The sequence below is a fragment of the Kryptolebias marmoratus genome, linkage group LG15 (genome assembly GCF_001649575.2).
Source record: "Kryptolebias marmoratus isolate JLee-2015 linkage group LG15, ASM164957v2, whole genome shotgun sequence".
Taxonomy (NCBI): domain Eukaryota; kingdom Metazoa; phylum Chordata; class Actinopteri; order Cyprinodontiformes; family Rivulidae; genus Kryptolebias; species Kryptolebias marmoratus.
Window position 1 is genome coordinate 1,493,125 of NC_051444.1, and position 19,346 is coordinate 1,512,470.

The 19,346-nt window shown below is 41.1% G+C and overlaps 1 protein-coding gene across 3 annotated transcripts in view; it reads right to left on the reverse strand.

Moving 5' to 3' along the window:
- Positions 1-16,463, reverse strand: part of nhsb (Nance-Horan syndrome b (congenital cataracts and dental anomalies)) — a 41,573-nt gene extending 25,110 nt beyond the window's left edge. For all 3 annotated transcript variants that reach the window (XM_017439914.3, XM_017439913.3, XM_017439912.3), the window contains exon 1: positions 15,677-16,463. In XM_017439914.3, the coding sequence (XP_017295403.1) occupies positions 15,677-15,956 (280 nt within the window). In that variant the 5' untranslated portion in view covers positions 15,957-16,463. The remainder of the gene's footprint in view (positions 1-15,676) is intronic.
- Positions 16,464-19,346: the final 2,883 nt, after the last annotated feature.

Consider the following 19,346-nt stretch of genomic DNA (forward strand, 5'->3'; position numbering starts at 1 on the left):
TAAACAGAATAATGTCTAAATATAACATAACATATAGCCTGTATCTGAGGGGAGATGCATTAAGGCAAAACAAGGACATGAATCTGGGTTAGTTTAAAAATGCTAATAATTTCCTCCCACTGCGTGGCATTTCTCTCCTTCCACAATGAGACACGTCATTAGAATAAACCCGGTTCTGGTTGTAGAGGGTTGTTGTAAAACCTCTGATTATTTGCACGGAGTGGGTCGGCGGGATGCGATTGGTTGGCTGGGTTGTACGGGAGCCAATCGGGGGGCAGCAGGCGCACCCTGTAGCCCTCCGTGTGTGTGTGTTTAAACGGGATTATTTATATATCTCCTGTATATGTTAGAGAAACATTGTTTCACGTCGACGCTGCTCCTCCCAGGACCTGAAGGAAAACAAAGACAACAACCAGAATATATTTTCTCGACCCATATTGTTTTTGCATTTTAAATAACGTTTCTTCCACCTCTGGGGATTTTCCTGAGAATCCTTGAACTTCATGTTTTATTTTGTGAGTTGCAGAAGAACAAGCAGGCTGTTTAATTTGATTATAAGTAATAATTCTACAAAAACAAGTTAAATGGGGATAAAAAGGGGCTACAGTTTATGACAAAGATCATCTTAGGTTGAGAAATGTTGGCTGTGGCGGCCATTTTCTGTTGGGTTGTCAGGATTTGGGTTCTTGTCTGGGTGCTTCTTTGAGTTTCTTTGGTTTTGGGTTGTTTAGTTTTGTTGTTTGTTGTTTTGCTCCCTGTGCCCTCAGTGTTCCTGTCATCGTTCACCTGTCCTCAGTCAGTCACCTGTTTACCTGCCACGCCCACCTCCACCTGCCCCAACTTAGTAATCACTCACCTGTGCCCACTTCTCCTAATTACCTTCAGTCTTTAAAACCTGTTTCACTTCAATGTGCTGACCATGTTTCCCTGCCTCCTTGCCTCCTCGCCTCCTCGCCTCCTCGCCTCCTCATGTTCCTGGAATCCTGTTTGTTATTTAGTTTAGTTTAGTTGTTTCCTTTTTGTAATTAATTATGTGTAGATGCTCATCCAGTGATTATTTCCACATGTACACAGGCATGAGCAACAACATTATCGCCCCTCCTTTTGCCTTTAGGCAGCAGGTAATAATGATTATAAAACATGAAAAATGGAGGATTGGTAAGATCCACCTGTGACCCACCTGTCCTGTTCTGACAGAACCGACACCGGTCCAACTCCTCTACTGCAGGCTACTGCCAACAAAGAGACATCATGAAGACCAAGGAACTCTCCACCCAGGTCAGAGACGGGTTGAAAAACATCCCAGAACCCCGAACATCTCATTAAATCCATCATTAGGATCAAACAAACGTAAAACATCTAAATCTAGCATCTTTTTGAGGATTTATATGGACAGACATGTAAAACTTTGGCATAGAGGCGGCGGGTGACAAGCAACAGGCAGGAGGTTCAATTGAATTTAAATTTTAAATTGAAGTTGTGCTTTTGAGGAACTGTAAAACTGACAAACACGAAGGAGTAAAGTCAAACTTATTTTTCCAAAAATAATTTAATAAACCTGAAATTCAGAATGTTTCTCATCCATCATATTCTGTTTATCTGCGTCTGTGATGGAGGTAAAGATTTACTGAGGATTAATGGCTTTCACCTGAAACAGATCCTGACAGATCTGATGGGAAACGTGCGCTCAGACGGCTGCGGTAAACTGGAGCCTCGACTGGGTCCAAACGGGCCAAAGCTCCAAACGGGCCGAAGCTCCAAACAAGCCAAAGCTCCAAACGGGCCGAAGCTCCAAACGAGCCGAAGCTCCAAACGGGCCGAAGCTCCAAACGGGCCGAAGCTCCAAACGGGCCGAAGCTCCAAACGAGCCGAAGCTCCAAACGAGCCGAAGCTCCAAACGAGCCGAAGCTCCAAACGAGCCGAAGCTCCAAACGAGCCGAAGCTCCAAACATTCTTTAATTATAAAACATTTCTGTGAACCTGCAGAGTGAACGATGAGCCGAAGCTGAAACAAGCAGTACCGAAACTCAAGTTTCCAAAAACAGCAGCTGCAAGCTTAAATGATCAAAACGCTAGCTGAAACTAAAATACGTAAAACATAACTAAAAGCTACAACTAGCAAAACTGCAGAACAGTAGCTAAAAGTAGCAGAACAGTAGCTAAAAGTAGCAGAACAGCAGCTAAAAGTAGCAGAACAGTAGCTAAAAGTAGCAGAACAGCAGCTAAAGGTAGCAGAACAGTAGCTAAAAGTAACAGAACAGTAGCTAAAAGTAACAGAAAACCAGCTAAAAGTCGCAGTATAGAAGCTAAAAGTAGCAAAACAGTAGCTAAAAGTAACAGAAAAGCAGCTAAAAGTAGCAGAACTGTAGCTAAAAGTAGCAGAACAGCAGCTAAAAGTAGCAGAACAGTAGCTAAAAGTAACAGAAAACCAGCTAAAAGTCGCAGTATAGAAGCTAAAAGTAGCAAAACAGTAGCTAAAAGTAACAGAACAGCAGCTAAAAGTAGCAGAAAAGCAGCTAAAAGTCGCAGTATAGAAGCTAAAAGTAGCAAAACAGTAGCTAAAAGTAGCAGAACAGTTGCAAAAAGTAGCAGAACAGCAGCTAAAAGTAACAGCAAAGCAGCTAAAAGTAGCAGAACTGTAGCTAAAAGTAGCAGAAGAGCAGCTAAAAGTAGCAGAACAGTAGCTAAAAGTAACAGAAAACCAGCTAAAAGTCGCAGTATAGAAGCTAAAAGTAGCAAAACAGTAGCTAAAAGTAGCAGAACAGTTGCAAAAAGTAGCAGAACAGCAGCTAAAAGTAGCAGAACAGCAGCTAAAAGTAACAGAATAGCAGCTAAAAGTAGAACAGTAGCTAAAAGTAGAAGAACAGCAGCTAAAAGTAGCAGAACAGTAGCTAAAAGTAACAGAAAAGCAGCTAAAAGTCACAGTACAGAAGCTAAATGTAGCAAAACAGTAGCTAAAAGTAGCAGAACAGTAGCGAAAAGTAGCAGAACAGCAGCTAAAAGTAGCAGAACAGCAGCTAAAAGTAACAGAATAGCAGCTAAAAGTAGAACAGTAGCTAAAAGTAGCAGAACAGCAGCTAAAAGTAACAGAACAGCAGCTAAAAGTAACAGAATAGCAGCTAAAAGTAGCAGAACAGCAGCTAAAAGTAACAGAACAGCAGCTAAAAGTAACAGAACAGTAGCTAAAAGTAGCAGGACAGCAGCTAAAAGTAGCAGAACAGCAGCTAAATGTAACAGAACAGTAGCTAAAAGTGACAGAAAAGCAGCTAAAAGTCGCAAAACAGTAGCTAAAAGTAGCAGAACAGTAGCTAAAAGTAACAGAAAAGCAGCTAAAAGTAGCAGAACTGTAGCTAAAAGTAGCAGAACAGCAGCTAAAAGTAGCAGAACAGTAGCTAAAAGTAACAGAAAAGCAGCTAAAAGTCACAGTACAGAAGCTAAAAGTAGCAAAACAGTAGCTAAAAGTAGCAGAACAGTAGCGAAAAGTAGCAGAACAGCAGCTAAAAGTAGCAGAACAGCAGCTAAAAGTAACAGAATAGCAGCTAAAAGTAGAACAGTAGCTAAAAGTAGCAGAACAGCAGCTAAAAGTAACAGAACAGCAGCTAAAAGTAACAGAATAGCAGCTAAAAGTAACAGAACAGCAGCTAAAAGTAACAGAACAGTAGCTAAAAGTAGCAGAACAGTAGCTAAAAGTAGCAGAACAGCAGCTAAAAGTAACAGAACAGCGGCTAAAAGTAGCAGAACAGTAGCTAAAAGTAGCAGAACAGTGGCTAAAAGTAGCAGAACAGTAGCTAAAGGTAGCAGAACAGCAGCTAAAGGCTAAAGGTATCATAAAAAGACAAACAACAGAACAATGTTTTAAAGGAACTGAGGAGATCTCCGTGTGTTTCTACGGGGAATATATCTGTAAATAAAGTTAAATCTTTAAAAAAGTATAAAAGTTACACAAACCAAAAGTCACAGCAGCCATCAGCTGAATGAGACGAAGGTTTTGATAAATGAACAGCTAAAATAGCTCAAAGTTTGCAGAAGTAGTCGGTTTGTAAAAAAGTGAAAACACTGACTCAGCGTTCAGACAGTGAAACAGGAAAAGCTGCGCACGTTAAAATCAGCCTGGTCTGCTTCCAAATGGCTTGTTTTTGTTTTTTTTTATCTTTTTGCAGCTGCTCTGATTGTAACGAAGAGTTAAAAGGAGAAACGATGAATTATACATTTTTTCCTCTTTTTATGTGGAAGATGAGAGGAGAGCCGGTTTCAGAGGGACGGCCAAGGGTTGGTCAGAGACTCATGTATGGTTTTATTTCTCCCGTGTTTCGTACCGGCGCCCGTGTGGACGTGTGTGTGTGTGTGTGTGTGTGTGTGTGTGTGTGTGTGTGCAGAAAACTAACACGCCCAATCTGATGATATGCTGGTGTGAGATCAGGAGCTGCTGTGGAAAACATCAGATCTCCTGATGGTTCAGCTTCACAGATTAAAGGTCCTGTTTGATCAATAAAATACGGTGTAATCTACAGAATATGCTGCCCTGTATTCTGTAAATATATAACAAAGCAAGTAATACTCTCCCACACAGTCAGATGTTAGCCACGTTTTAATTTGCAGATTAAATTATCAAAAGCTGGGCAATCATGTAATTAACTCTCAACCAGTCAATCAAACTTTATTTATAAAGCACTTTGTCTAAAACAGAGTGTAACACAAAGTGCTTTAAACTAAAACAAAAACCACTCAAACGAGCTCCTTTAAAACAGCAACGAGTTGTTAGAATAAAACACTCTGAAGGACCAGAGGAAAGATATAAAATATATAAATTATAAAAACAGAATTCTAAAATCTAGGTTAGTAAAGCTGAGACGCTAAAAACAGAGAAACAGAAAAAAATATGGACGTTAAAATAAAAGTTACTGCTGTTTCCCTAAAAATAAATGTAAAAGAAGTTAAGACTGAAGAGTTTAGTTTATTCTGTGGTGAAATCTTTGCAAAAGAAGCAGAAACTAAGTTGGTAAAAGTAGCAAGAACGGCTAAAACAGCACAAAGTATGAGGAAGTAATTAAACTACAAAATAAAAAACAGGAGACAAACGACTGAATTCTGGCTCAGCATCACACGATTACAGTTCAGTAAAAGTTTCACTGTAAAACTGAAACAACGAGGCTAAACTTTATGAATAAATAAATGAACTAAAAGCTAAAACTGGGTGGTAGTAGCTGAGAGTCGTCCCAACACTGAGACCTGACAGGTTGTAGACGAACCCCTGAGATCAGCAGAATCAGAAATCATTTTTCCACACAGAAAGATAAAAACTCGGCTTTTAAAGTGTAAAATCTGGCGGGCGATATACATTCCTTCAAGGATCGTCTGGTTATTTCAGCCTCAGAATGTGAATCAGAGCTCAGCTGTTAGGAATAAACTCATTAAACAGATAAAAAAAGAGGAAATAACAGGAAACGTGACTTTAGTGTGTTAGGTTATTAATCTGTTCTCACATTTCATCTGTGGGGACTTGGCCTCAGCGGAGTAATCTGCTCCATCACACACACACACACACACACACACACACACACACACACACACACACACACACACACACACTGCGGAGGAGTCCTCAGTAACACACACAATTGGTTAATTGTAATTTCTTGCTGCTGTAATTATTCGACTGTGTGGGGATAATTACCAGATCATAGAACGGGAGCAGGATCTGTCAGGATACTGTAATTATTTTTTACTCGTCGTATCAGGAGTATTATTACGCTTTTTTTTTATTGGCTAAACAAGTCTTTCACTCGTCTGTTCGGTTCACGTCTTCAGTTCTGAGCGGACGCATCATCACTCGGACCTCCAGGCGTCTCAGGAGACGAATCCTGCTGCCTTTAAAGGGATCGTTCCGAGCTTTTAACTAACGGCTAGTTGTCTCAATTTGATTGCAATTTGTTCTTCTTCACGTTTTGGTTTCTTGACGTGGCGTCTCACCGGGCTGCGGCTAGTTGGAGACACAAAAAGGCTGAAAAATACATAAATTTTCTTTTTGAGTCCCACAGATTTGGTGCAAACGTACGGGACATGCAAATGATGTGCAAGTTTATTTGTTGCAATTTAATGATGTCTCCATTTAATCAGAATTTAAACCTGTTTTTATCTCCAATCATCACAGTTTGCTTTTATACGTAGGTAGTTAGTGTCTCAGAGGACAGAAGTCTCCAGAGTGTCTCAAAACGTTCACAGTGGTTCCTAACATCCCTGCGGGAATCCCAGAGGCTCACAAACTCGTCACGGAGTCGTCGTGGGCGTCTCAACCACGTCTCAGTTTAGTTTTCTGACTCGTGAGGTTCTCCTCTGACAGAAAACATCCGAGGTTTCAGACCCAAATCTCCGGTGGATTCAATCAGCTGAAAACACGTCAATGAGACCGCAACTAAAAAATTGACTTATTTTCTCACATTTCTGAGGCTCCAGTGGGCCACTAACCACAGGCCGCTGTCTCTGTGACTGTTTTCAGAGAGAATTCATTTTTTAATGTTCAAAATTCCTGCGAGACGACAGCAAAGCCCTACGACTGAGGCAAGGAAGCTGAGATCGCTCGTTTGGAGACATTTTGGAGACATTTTGGAGACTCCTTCGCAGCTCAGAGAGATGCTGGCCTAAAACAGCTTCCATCTCCTCGTTTAATAAACATTTACACTGCTGTCAGTCTTACATTTCAGGTGTATTTCTGTCATTTATCTGTTATTTGTGAGCTAGCTGTAGCACTGCTGCTGCGTCTGCTGAAATAAAGACGAAATGCAAAACAAACTGCAACGTTAAGGTAATTAATTTTATTATAAAAACAGAGTTTGCATGAATCAGGACAGAAATCCACTTTGGCTCGGAGGGATTAGCTGTTAGCTCAGAGAATTAAACTCCAAACTGAGTTCGGTCAGAGATTTATCTGCAACAGGTAAGATACTAAATGTTCCCTTTAATCTTTTCTTTGCTTGTCCTGTAAACTCTTCTGTGGGTTTATTTATGTTGCTTTGGTTTGAATTTTTATTTTTTGCTTTACTTCTTGTTCCCAGAGTCCCGTTAAAAGGATCCTGTTTGGTTTCTGGGGGAGCGCAGTTGTGTTTCCGTGTGTTTGTGTGCGATACCGGAGAAAAAGGCCTGGCTTTGGGAACGTCTCTGATCCAATTGACTGTGACAGGTATACGGCTAATTAGTGCAGCCGTGGGTCGGCTGTCTTCACCTTTCACAACCCCGCCGTGAAATTGGATTAATGTATCAGCGGCAGAATTCAACCAAAAGTAAACTTTTTCACAAACCACTAATTTGTTGCTGGTTTTGAGAGAATCTTGTTTAAAACATATTTGCATTAAAAAGTTTCACTGAAGCTGCGTTCCTGCTGGAAACGGCGTGACGGTTTGAGTTATCGTGACGTCCTCACGGCTGGGCTTGCTCGTAGTCCAATTAGAGCAGCTCGTCTTTAAGGTTCTTACAGAAGACAATCTGTTTGTCGGGACCTCTTTAAGAACAGCTCAGTCCTTAAAACGAGCAGCAGGCAGCTTCAGCTTAGCTTCTTCTGACCCCGTCGGTTTCCATCTGACGCCGGCAAACCGCCACTGAGCTCGTCTGCCAAAACCATCTCTGATGTTTGGACCTTCTCCTAATCCCCAGAGTCAGATTAGATATCTGATCACAGATTGATTGATATAATTGGCTTCTTGCCTGCTTTAATACTAAAACCAGAAACAAAAACATCTCTGAGCGTTTCAGCAAACGGCTGAGAGAGCAAATCAAAACTTATTTAAATTAAATACACCTACCAGTGTTCGCCTGAGTCTGTCTGTTAGCAAAATATCTCATAATCTACTGGAGAGATTTTAATGAAACTCACAGAATGTCCAGAATATTAACCCAGTTCAGGATTGACGTTAAGGTGGTTTCCCTCTGGTCTCCAGAATATCTTTCCCTGAGTTCTGCAGAGTTTCTCAGACTTGTCACTCGAAAACGTTTGTGCAGCAAGTTTTCTCTTTAAATGATCCCAGAGTCGTTCCGAGGGATGCATTTAGACTCCTGCAGGAAGGTTTCCTCTGACAGAAACATCTGAAAATAATCAGTAAAAAACCGCCTGTCTTCATTTAAACATTGGACTCTGGTAGATTACAGCACAGATGTGCAGAGGCTGCAGATGTGCACACAAAAAAAGTGACTTTCAACAAGCGGCTGCACGGCTTGCTGAGCACAAACACCAAATTCAGTCAGGCTGCAACTATCTGCAGATCTGTGAGACGACCCTTGGCCACAGCTCAATGGATTTTACTTATATTAAGCTAAACTTTACTGTGGTAGTAGCTGAGAGTCATCCCCAACACACACTTCATTTTTATGTTTTTGTTGTGGTCTCCAGCCGTCTGTCAAAGATGATGATGATGATGGGGTCTCCAAACAGAGACAGCAGCAGCTCAGATCAGTTCAGTTTAGCCTGTCAAGATAGACACACACACACACACACACACACACACACACTGTGAGGACAGACGGTACCGGACACACAGTCACAAAGCATCGAGTCGAACGTGACTCAACTGTCTGTCTGAGTCGCTGTCTGTCATCCGCAGCTGTACGATTAAACACGCCTGTCGTCGATGTTTAACGAGCACATTCAGGTTAATTTTCTAAATAAACCAACAAAATCTTTGGATTTTTATCACCTGCATGTTCAAAAGCAAAAGGTAAATCTGTACTCTGACACTCTGTGTAAACAAATAATTGAATTATTAATGAGAAATAAAAGGAGGAGGAGATTATCCGAACTGAGCAAGAAGTCTCTTAACATTAAACACTAAAAAATAAAAAACATTTCTGTTTTTAATACGAGGAAATCAAACTGTGCAGCTCTGCTTCAGCTGCTCCTCATGTGGTGGAAATTAACTTTAAATTTAAATAAAAGCATTTATTTACAAAGAACAGATTTAATCGTGATAGCATAAAAAATGTGAAAAATAAAAAGATGCAGGTTTGTTGGAAATTATAATAAAAAAGTTGGAGCAACTTTTCATTCACTTTAAATTTGATTTTTCAGTTTTAAATACAAATATATTAAATATATATAATGTTTGTAAATACATGTAAAGTATAATAATATAACACTTTAATAGTAACAATTTTAACGTACTTTAAAATAACTTTACTTACTGTAAGAAAATGTTTCAGAAATATTTAATTACTGAAGTGCTTCAAACTTTTTGTCTAAAATATTCTTGATGTTTTTGTAAAAAGTACACTTAAAACAATAATTTGCAATAACATAATAAAGGCATAGTTTTGAATTTATTATTTAAGTTAATTGTAAATCACACCTAAGTGTTTTTTTTTTTCAGTTTTAGCACAAAAAAACATTTATTTTCAGCAGATATAAAATGTGATACTAAGACAAACATGGAACATTTTTCAGACGTATAAATAGTAAAATTAATCCCTACTGGAATTTATTTTTTAATGGTGAAAGCGAATAAAAGTATTGTAAAATATATTAAGAAAGAATATAGTTTCAGTATAAAATTCAGCAAATTGTAACTGTTTGCTGCTTTATCTTGGCAGCAAATGATCAGTTTGTTGTATTTATTTGACATTTTTAGCTAAAATAACATGAAGACGCTGCAAAAACGAGGAATCCCCTTTAAAACAAACAGCTGAGCCAAAGATCCAGATGAAGACGAGAACCTGAGAACGCTTTGCCTCGACAGAACCCTACAGAACCCGTCACAGGAAGGAAGCTTATTAATGGAAAAACTGTCCTTAGATGCTCTGAATGAAAGCATTTACTGAAGGAATGCATATCACCCGCTGCTCTTCATGTTTTACACTGAGATCATTTTATCATCATTAACTCTGACTCCAAAACTTATTCAGCAGGAAAATCCAAAAATAGCTTTTTATGTTTTCTTTTTTCATTCAAACATCTTTCCGTCCTCAAATAAATTTGATTAAAACATCTATTTAAGAATATAAGAATATCCTGTTGTTCGCTAAACTCTTTAAGTGTTTATTTAACGATTTGTTTCTGCTGCTCAACAGAAAGCCAGACATTTTTATTTGTGTCCTCGCATGCATATAATAAACATTTAATGAGAGGCTGCTTTGTGTCGGTTCAAGCAGCTTAGCCGATCCACACAAAGATCATTGTTTTTAGCTGAAAGTGGCCGAACGCCCAGAAGCCTCTCTTTTAAAGGCTGATTCGGTGTTTCGGTTCAATTTGTAAAACCTGAGAGGTTCTTCTGAATTTGAACATCACTCGAGCCGACTGCTTAGGAGCTGAAAACCGTTTTTAAACGTTTCTGCAGATAAACTTTGTTTCTAAAGACCAGAAAGCTGAATAAACTCTGACTTTTGCTTCAGACCATGAAGGAAAAGCAGAAGAACTCTCAGCTGCTGACACAGAACAACCAATCAGCCTTGCAGATATTTTGATCTAATTTAAAGTTTGAGCATTTCTTATTTCAGTAAAATAACTTTCCTTGAAGGAATGCGTACCAGCCGCCGTGCTGCATGCTTTAAATTATCTTTCTGTGTTGAAAAATGACAAAGTTTTGGTTCAATCCTGGTTATAACGTTCATGCAATATTACAAAACCTAGTAGAGTCTGTATGTGTTGGGGAGCAGCTACTGACACCAGATTTTAGCCTAATATCTGTAAAATAAACTGAATTATAGCCGTTAAAGTTGATTCGATCAGATGCCTCTGCAGAACAAAAAGCAGAAACGTTACTGTCACTGAGGCAGGATGTAGTTGTTACCGAGCTAACAAAGCCAGGTCATTTGCTCCGTTAGCGAGGTAATTAGCGAGCAGCTAAAGCATGTATTAAAAGCTCCAGCAGGCTGAGCCAGGTGGGCGGAGTTTGTGCTCCATTTAAAGCAGGTATCAGCCGAATGTCCGGCTCCGACTCAGAGGCTAAAGCATCTGAACCTGACTGATGTCAACAAACACAGCTGTGTGCGAATCTGCTGAATATTCTCATCACTGTGTCAGCCAGTTGACTGTTATTATAAATAAACCAACAGAAATAAAACTTAATAAAACCTTTTTTTAATAAACTTTAGACGATAAAATCTGTTTATTCTTGGCGAATGAGTTTGTACGTTTTACTTCCTGACTCTGTGAATCCAGCCAATCAGGGTTTGCAGGTCTGACCCGCCCCTTTTTTGTTCTCCAGAGACTCAGTCAGTTAACTGTGGCGGCCATCTTGACTTGTGCTGACTCCAGCTGTAGAGGTAGACAGTTTCATATAAAATCCATCCAGTGGTTTGAGGGATATTTTGCTAACAGACAAACAAACACACACACACGAGTCTTTATGCTCTGTAAAAGTTTTGGCATTTTAAAATCTTATATTTGTGTCTAAAAGTGTCTAATTCATTCATATCTGCGAGCTAAAAGCTAATGGTGACCATGCTAAACATTAGCATCGTCATTTTGGGCATTTTAGCATGACAACTGTAGCATTTAGCTAATATTTCTGCTATGCTAACACATCTCTAAGCTTATTGTTGATGGGAGCCGTGCAGTTTAATTCCTCCTGGGGATTTCTGAGCCCGTTTGTTTTAATTTATTATCATTTTATTTGTCCCTGGTGTTCCCAATCAGAACCCTGACTCTGGCCTTTCTCTTCCTCTTCATCCTGGTCTTAAATTCTCCTCTCAGCTCCTCTCCAGTTTGTGTCTGGGTGGAAATCAAAGTGCATTAAACATTAAATATGCTGTCAAGAAGCAGAAGTCTCTCCACGGCTGCTGCTGATGAGGAAAGTAGGGCAGTGAGGAAGGAGGTATAGATGGAGAGGAGGAGGAGGAGCAGAGTGGACAGAAATGTGAAGATGAAGGACAGACGGAGACAATAGGACACAAAAGGACATTAATTATCCCACGGGTCGGGTTGGGAAAACATCCTAACTGATTCTCCGGTCCGAGTCGTGTGGAAAACAGAAATAAAAACATATTTTATCCAAACTTATTTCTGTAGAAAAAGGCTCAATATAAACTCTGAGAATTTGTTTTTTAAGTTTGTAAATTTCAAGCAACAGATAAACGGAATCACGCAGCGTGCTTCGGTCTGACTCTCTGTATCTGCGTCCTGCTTTGTCTACAACTGGAGTTTTCCTCTAAATGCTGTGAGTAAAAATTTATGACGACAGGAAGAGATTGAGTCAGCTGAAAGGTTAAAGCCGGCCTCCGTCCTGTTACTATGCAGACTTGTGAGTCTTAGCAGCCCCCCCCCCTCGCTGCTACAGGCCACACAAACTCACATTCGAAGACAAATTAGCGTTAATGGTGCAGCGGGAGGAAAGTTGTGATGTCACAGCAGCTTAATAAATCAGCCGACAGGAGGAAACTCTCCACAAACTTGGCTAATCTTGGGCTAAATTTAGGCCAAATCCTAAAAACACCGTAATGCATAATTTCATGGGATTCTGTTGGCGCTCGATGACTTTGGCGGCCATCTTGAATCGGGTTTATCAGTTCCAGACGTGCATCAAACGATTTCTGAAAGTTTAATTAAAGGATTCAGCAGATTTTTGCAACAGACACAGAAACATCCACACAGGCAAAAACATTATCACCTTTTTGTTTTCAGCAGCAGGTGGTAAAAAGTGAGATTTCCACTAATTTCACTAAGAGTCAGGAAGTTCATCACAGATTCCTCCACAACTCTTATAAATAAAAGGAAATAATAACAGAAGTAAAATCCTTTTTGTGTAATTATTTAAAAATCATCATGTTTGACTTTGTGATCATTTATATAAAAGCTTTTTGCTGCACATGAAAACAGCAGAAACTATAATCATGAACATCAGCAAAAACATTATCACCCTTTTTCTGACAATAAGATTAAAACTGGAGTTCAGATCCTGATTCTTTAACACTAAAAACCACCAAGAAAACCATCAGGATTTGGAGCCAAAAAGATTCTTTGTTTTATTTGCTGCTGTTTTTTATTCTGGTGTCCCTCAGGGTCGTATCGGAACCAAAGCACCTTCTCAACAGTGGTTCTGGTTCTGGTTCTGGTTCCACCCATGTTGCCTCCCTACTTGTTGACTAATTAATGCTGGAAGTCATCTGAACTTCCCTCTCAGACATTTTTAATTTCAAAATGTTTTTAGTGACCCAAGAGAGACAAGTTAAAGACCTCCCGACCCAAAACGACCGGGAGAACCTGACGTTTCTGACAAACAGCGCTCAGTTTACTTGAACAATAACCTGAATGCATAAATTAAAGTCCAAAAGGAAAATGATTCCTGCAACAGAACCCTGACCTCCAAAGAATGAAGACGTTCAGACACCAAACTAAACTCAACCAATTATTAGGACCTGCTGAAGCAAAGAAACCATCGAGTTTTTCTCCGTTTCTGTCTGTTTGACTCGTGAACCTCTGGGCAGGTTTTAAAGCCACGCATTATAAAACCATAAAGATAATGTTTGTTTGTTTACCTTCAGAGACAGGAAGTGACTGAGAACAGGCCAACAACAGAAGAGCCGTACAGATCTGCGCTCAGATGTAAGTAAACGTGAAAACGAGGCGGATTTAACCCGTTTCTTTCTGAAAAATATCAGCAAACACAAAAATGACTTCAGCTCCGTCTGTTTGACAGATAATGAGCTAAGATTTGGCGCAGGAGTAGCTGAGAGTCATCCAGAACAAACACTCTGAGGGCTAACACGTCTAAGATGAGGCTGCCGTCCTGAACTGTCAGAAGCAGTTGGCGGGCGACGTGCATTCCTGCCTTCTTCTTGTTGTCGTTAACAGATTGGGTCTGTTTGGAGAAATGTCCCACACAACAGATTTCTCCCTGAATGTGACACCAACAGTCGGAGCGCCATCTGAGCGCCGCCTGCTGCCGCCGAGGGGAGCTTCATGGGGACGCCTCGAGTCCCGAGACAATCAGGTGGGAAACTCTGAATGTTTGCAAACACCGAGAGCGAGCTTCCGGAGAAAACTGCTGTGTCTTCAGCGAGGGGAGCTGAAACGCAGCTGAGTGCATATCGCCCTCCGCCTCTCAGAGCACGTGTTGGGCATGACTCTCAGCTACAACCACACCAACATGGTGGCCATATTGACTCCAGAATCAGTCGGTTGCTGATGATTAACAGCTACTCAACCTTCGCAAACACCAAACTGGATCAGTCGGTAGCTGAGAGTCATCTCCAACACGTACGCTGAGCTCCAACTGATCACACAAAACTTTGGTTTAAAACATTTGATGCACTGCGGCGGGCGACATGCATTCCTTCAAGGACTGCTCATTTAAAGCTGGTTTGTTTTTGTGCAGAAGTTGTAAACTTCTCTCTTCAGAAAGAAAACATTTCAGAAAAAAACTTGTTAAAATTATTGAATTTTTTTTATAACATCTAATTTATGGAGTTTGAGCCTCAGATTTTCTTCCCTTCTATCCATAAAAAAGCTCAGAAAAAGAACATGGAGCAGATTTATAAACCTGCTGCAGAAAAAGCAAACAAAGCAAGAGTCTCCTCATAAATCATTAAACATTCTGGATTCTGACATTCCAGCAGCCATAAAATCAACTTTTTGATTTTTATCTATTTCAGATTCACTCAGCAGTAAGTAAATCTTTATATTTTTAAAAAAAAACTGAGTTGGTTTAATGATGAATATTCAGAAAACTTGAACATTTGTTTCATATGCAGCAGCAGGAGAACAGAATCTGCTCAACAAATCAATATTTTAGGTCTTTCTGAACTCAACAAGTGAAGCAGGCAGACATGTTTTGGGTTTATTTTGCAGAGAAGGAGTGAGTTTCTGTGGATCAGAGCCTCATTTATCCGGATCTATAGTTGGATAAAATGAGCCGAACAGTGAGAAACACAGGACCTGATCCTGAAAATGTTCTGTGGAGCTGAGAGAAAACCACTGAGGTGGTCGCGTGGAATCCACAGATCCTGTCTGAAGGGACTGCAGAGAACATAAATAATAGGAAGAGAACAGAGCAGAACACGCTGTTACCATGAAACCAGAGCAGCTTTTATTGGATGTTTTCATCTCCTCTGTCCGCAGCAGCACACGCTGAATCCAGGCTTTCAGGGAAATCTGGAAATCAGGTGATGATCCGTTAAGATTTACCGCGAAAACATCTGGATTCATTACAGATGCTGCCGCGTCGGTGCCGCTGCACGCACGCATGTGGAAAAGGGTGGGTTTGGCGCACGGGGAGCCGCCTGTGAGCACCCCTTCTCCCTCACGCACGCACACGCGCGCGCACACACACACAGAGAGACACGCATAAAAACTATCTGAATTAAACAACATAGTGGCTTCATTTATCCCCGCAGCCTTTGTGCGCCGGAGCGCTTCAGGTGCGCGCTACCCGCAGTGATGCTGAGCCAATGCAGCGGCAACACACGCCCCTCCGCGCGCGCGCACACACACACACACACAGGTCTGAACCGCCATGAGCAGTCAGCCCATCCTGCGCTGTGAAAATCCTCCTCGATATTCAATCATGCAGCCGTGTGACACATTTCAATGAGGAGGTGTGTGTGTGTGTGTGTGTTTCANGGGTTAGAGTGTGCGCGCGTGCAGCTGGGTAAAAATCCTTGTGAGGTGGTGCGCCCTTCGATGCACGCAGGAACACATGTGATGTGAATGACTAAAAGCCGCTCAGACATGAATCCTGCGCCGCGCCGCTCTACTTACGCACAGCCTCCTTTTTGGGGTCCAGGGCCCCGGCGGTCTGCTGGATCTGGCCTATCTTGTTCTGGAGGACCCAGACGCGCTGGTTCGTGCTCAGGATGTCGTTCTCCAGCTCCTGGAACAGGGAGCAGGCGTGCCGCGCCAGCTCGGACAGCTGCCGCAGGGTCCGGGACAGAACCACGTTACTGATGGCGCACAGGTCCTCGAACAGCAGCCCCTCGTCGTTGGGGATCTGCTGTCTGCACAGGAGCTGCGGCTCCACCACCCGCTTGGAGAAAGGCATTCTGCAAAGCCCCGCTGCCGAGAAGGAGAAGGCAGAGGAGGAGGAGAGGCAACATCCAAACCGGGTAAATCCACAAGGAGCCCGACGAGCTTCGGGCCGACGGCGCGTTCTCCCCCCCGGGCGTCAATCCAAAGTTCCCCGCAGGTTCTCCTTCAGATCCTCCATCCCGCTGCTGGCTTCTGGGGATCACTCACACTCCTAGCTCGCTCGCGCGCACACACACGCACACGCATGCAGGACGCGGCGGAGCCCGGGTCAGTGGCGTGAGGATGCGTGCGGAGTCTGGGCTGCCTCCGTGTGGCGTCAATCTGCGCGAAACCACCCGGAAGTGACGCGCACGCGCTTCAGAATTAACCACCAACAATAAAACAGAACCAGGAACATCTGTCGGTGTCAGCTGACAAACATCTGAATGTGAAACAGCTTCTTGATGTTTATCTTTTTACACTGACGTCATTCCGTCCGCGCCTTTTATTTCCGAGCCATTCTGAGAACCCTCAGCTTTTATTTTGTAGTCCCTTTCCTGCTCTTCCGGTTGAACTGTGTCTTTTTCTCCGGATATTGATGCAGAAAGGCTCTGTGGCCTGAAGAATGTTCAGCCTGAGAGGAAGAGGAGGAGGAGGAGGGAAAACCCGGAGAGCTTCTCCTTCATCACTAAATGTTCATTCAGAAAGATGAAGAGTTCAGAAAGAAAATAAAACTGCTTCATTTTTTATTTCTTCTCACAAAAATCTGTGAAATCAAGAAGAAAATGAGATTAAATAGCCTGAAAAAATATTATTTTCTGTTAAGAATGATGCAGAAGCTGAAACTGAGCTAAAATAAGCAGAACATTAGCTGAAAGCTACAAGTAGCTAAAGGATAGCTAAAAGCTAAACAAAACCAAATGTAGCTTGAAGCTAAATTTAGCAAAAATGGTTTCTTAAAGTACAAAAAGGCTAGCTGAATGGAGCAAAATCTTAGCTCAAAGCTAAAGGTAGGGGAAATGTCAGCTAAAAGCTAAATGTAGCAAAAGGCTAGCTTGAAGCTAAAGTAGCAGAATGAAAGCTAAAAGATAAAATTGGCTAAAAACAACAAAAACAGAAGAGCCAGAACACTGAAGGAGGTTTAAAGAGAACAAACTGAGGAGGTCTCCGTGTTTCTGTGGGGAATTTTATTTTGAATAAAGTGAATTATTTTGAAAAGTATAAAAGTTATAAAAACCAAAAGTCCCAGCAGCGATCAGCCGAATGAGCTGAAAGTGTTGATGAATGAACAGCTGAAATAGTCAGGATTTGGGGGTTATGGTTGTTGTCATCGTCCACCTCTCCTCCGTCAGGCTCTTGTCTTCCTGCCACGCCCATCTTCACCTGATCCCACCTGTAATCACTCACCTGTGCCCACTTCCCCTAATGACCCTCTGCTTTAAAACCTGGTCACTGCTGGTTCTCCTCCCGGTTGTCTCTCATGTCTGCTCGTGGTTTTTCTGGATTTTGCTGCCACGCCGGCCGTTTGATTTGTTCTTTTATTTTGAATAAATTAGTTTATTTTCTGAAGATGAGTCTGAGCGTTGGGTTCGCCGCTCTCTCCTCGTCCTGACAGAAAGTCTGAGGACTTCCTGGTGGTCACCTTCCAGGAACTCATCCTGACCGGGCTGCTGGTTGAAGTTAATCAGGTTAGTTAAAACCTGAAAGTATAAACAGCAGAGTTAAATGTGTGAGAGGTGAGGTTCTGTCAGGTGAAATAAAATCAGAATTTGATTCAAATCAAATGTTTTTGTGCTTTGATTAAAACTCAAACATAACGAGCCACTTCCTGTCAGAATTTAAGCCTTTTTTTGTGAATTCAATCATTTTAATCTTCATCACATTTCATCTGGATGTTTCTGACTCGGTGCTGCTTTTATGCTGAGTTCAGGGACCCCTACGTGACGTCATCACTCCTTTCTGTGGGTTTCCAGGATGCTAAGCTCGGGCATTGTCTGTTTGATACCCAGTGATTAGCCTGTACCCTGCGGGCTCGGTGTACGTTCTGACGTGTCTGCAGGAAACTTGCAGCTGCAGCAGATTTGCATCAGTGCAGACCAACAGAAACTTATCTGTGGGGCCAAAAAGGGACACAATCCAATCATAATACGACCGTTTATAACATTTCATTTATGTATAAAAACATTTATTATGAATGTGAGGCGCGTTGAGTCATTTGGCCAAAAAAGAAAAAGGTTTTAGATTTGTCACGCTCATGTGGATACAATTTAAAGAAATTTTTTTTTGTTTCTGTGAATTGTTTTTTCACACATTTGCTGTGGATTTTGCACTTTAGTCAACAAAATAAAACGCATCAGATGAAGAGTTTCTGAGGCTTTCTTTAGTAAAACGAATCTTATGTGGTGCAGAAAATGCATAACTTATTAGGTTTAAAAAAAAAAGATTTAACCCTCTGAGTTCCTTTGATTGTATTTTTACATCAAAACTTTGTTTTTGTTCCTGAAAATAAAGCTGTTTGCACTGTTGTAACTCCAGGTTTGTCCACAGGAGGGCGCAGTTTCACCAACTTTATGATTCTCATTTTCAGTTTTTCTGTGAATGAAAACTTCATGTTGTGGAAAACACAAAGTTATTATCTAATAAACATATTTTAAAGATGTCACACAAGTTTTAACAGAAGAAAGTTTAATTCTCTAATTCCAGTCAGTTTGCTCCTGTGAGCTTAACAACAGTTCTCATTAATTCTGAGTTTATTTTATTGTAGTTTTTTATTGTTTTGTTGCAGAAACGTTTGGTGAGTGTGAGATAACTACTTTTTATTATAAATGGTCATATTAAACTGTAGCTTTATGACTGATTTTCTATCCATGACTTGCATTTTTTTATCTGCACAGCTTGGAAATCCTCCACGGCTTGAGGAGAAATCTGTTTCCTGATTCTTATTTATTTTTCCTTGAAGCGGGTGATATGCATTCCTTCAAGGAAGACTAGTTTTTATGTTTTTTTATATTTAATTCCAATGCAGGCTTTTTAAATTGGTGTCATGACCTTTAATTAAACTAAACCTGAACTTTATTATTTTATATTTATTGTTTGTTTGTTTGTCCTCACTCAAACCGTTCAGTTTTAAACAAATATCAGCGCTCAGAGCACGACTTGTGGATGACTCTCAGCTACTACCACCCTGAATCTAAGTCAGATTCATTCTTTGTGTTTTATTGGAATCCTGTCGAGAAATCAGCAGAGTCTTTATCAGACGTTTCCCTTCAGAAAGCAGGAGTTTGTTCAGTGAGTGATAAGGTATCAGCTCGCGCCCCGTGACGTCCTGTGCTCCTCTGAAACATATCTGTAAGAGTCAGTTATGGCTCTGCTGTCCAAAGGCCAAGGCAGCGCAGCTTCATAAAGCTCTATAAGTTTACGGCCA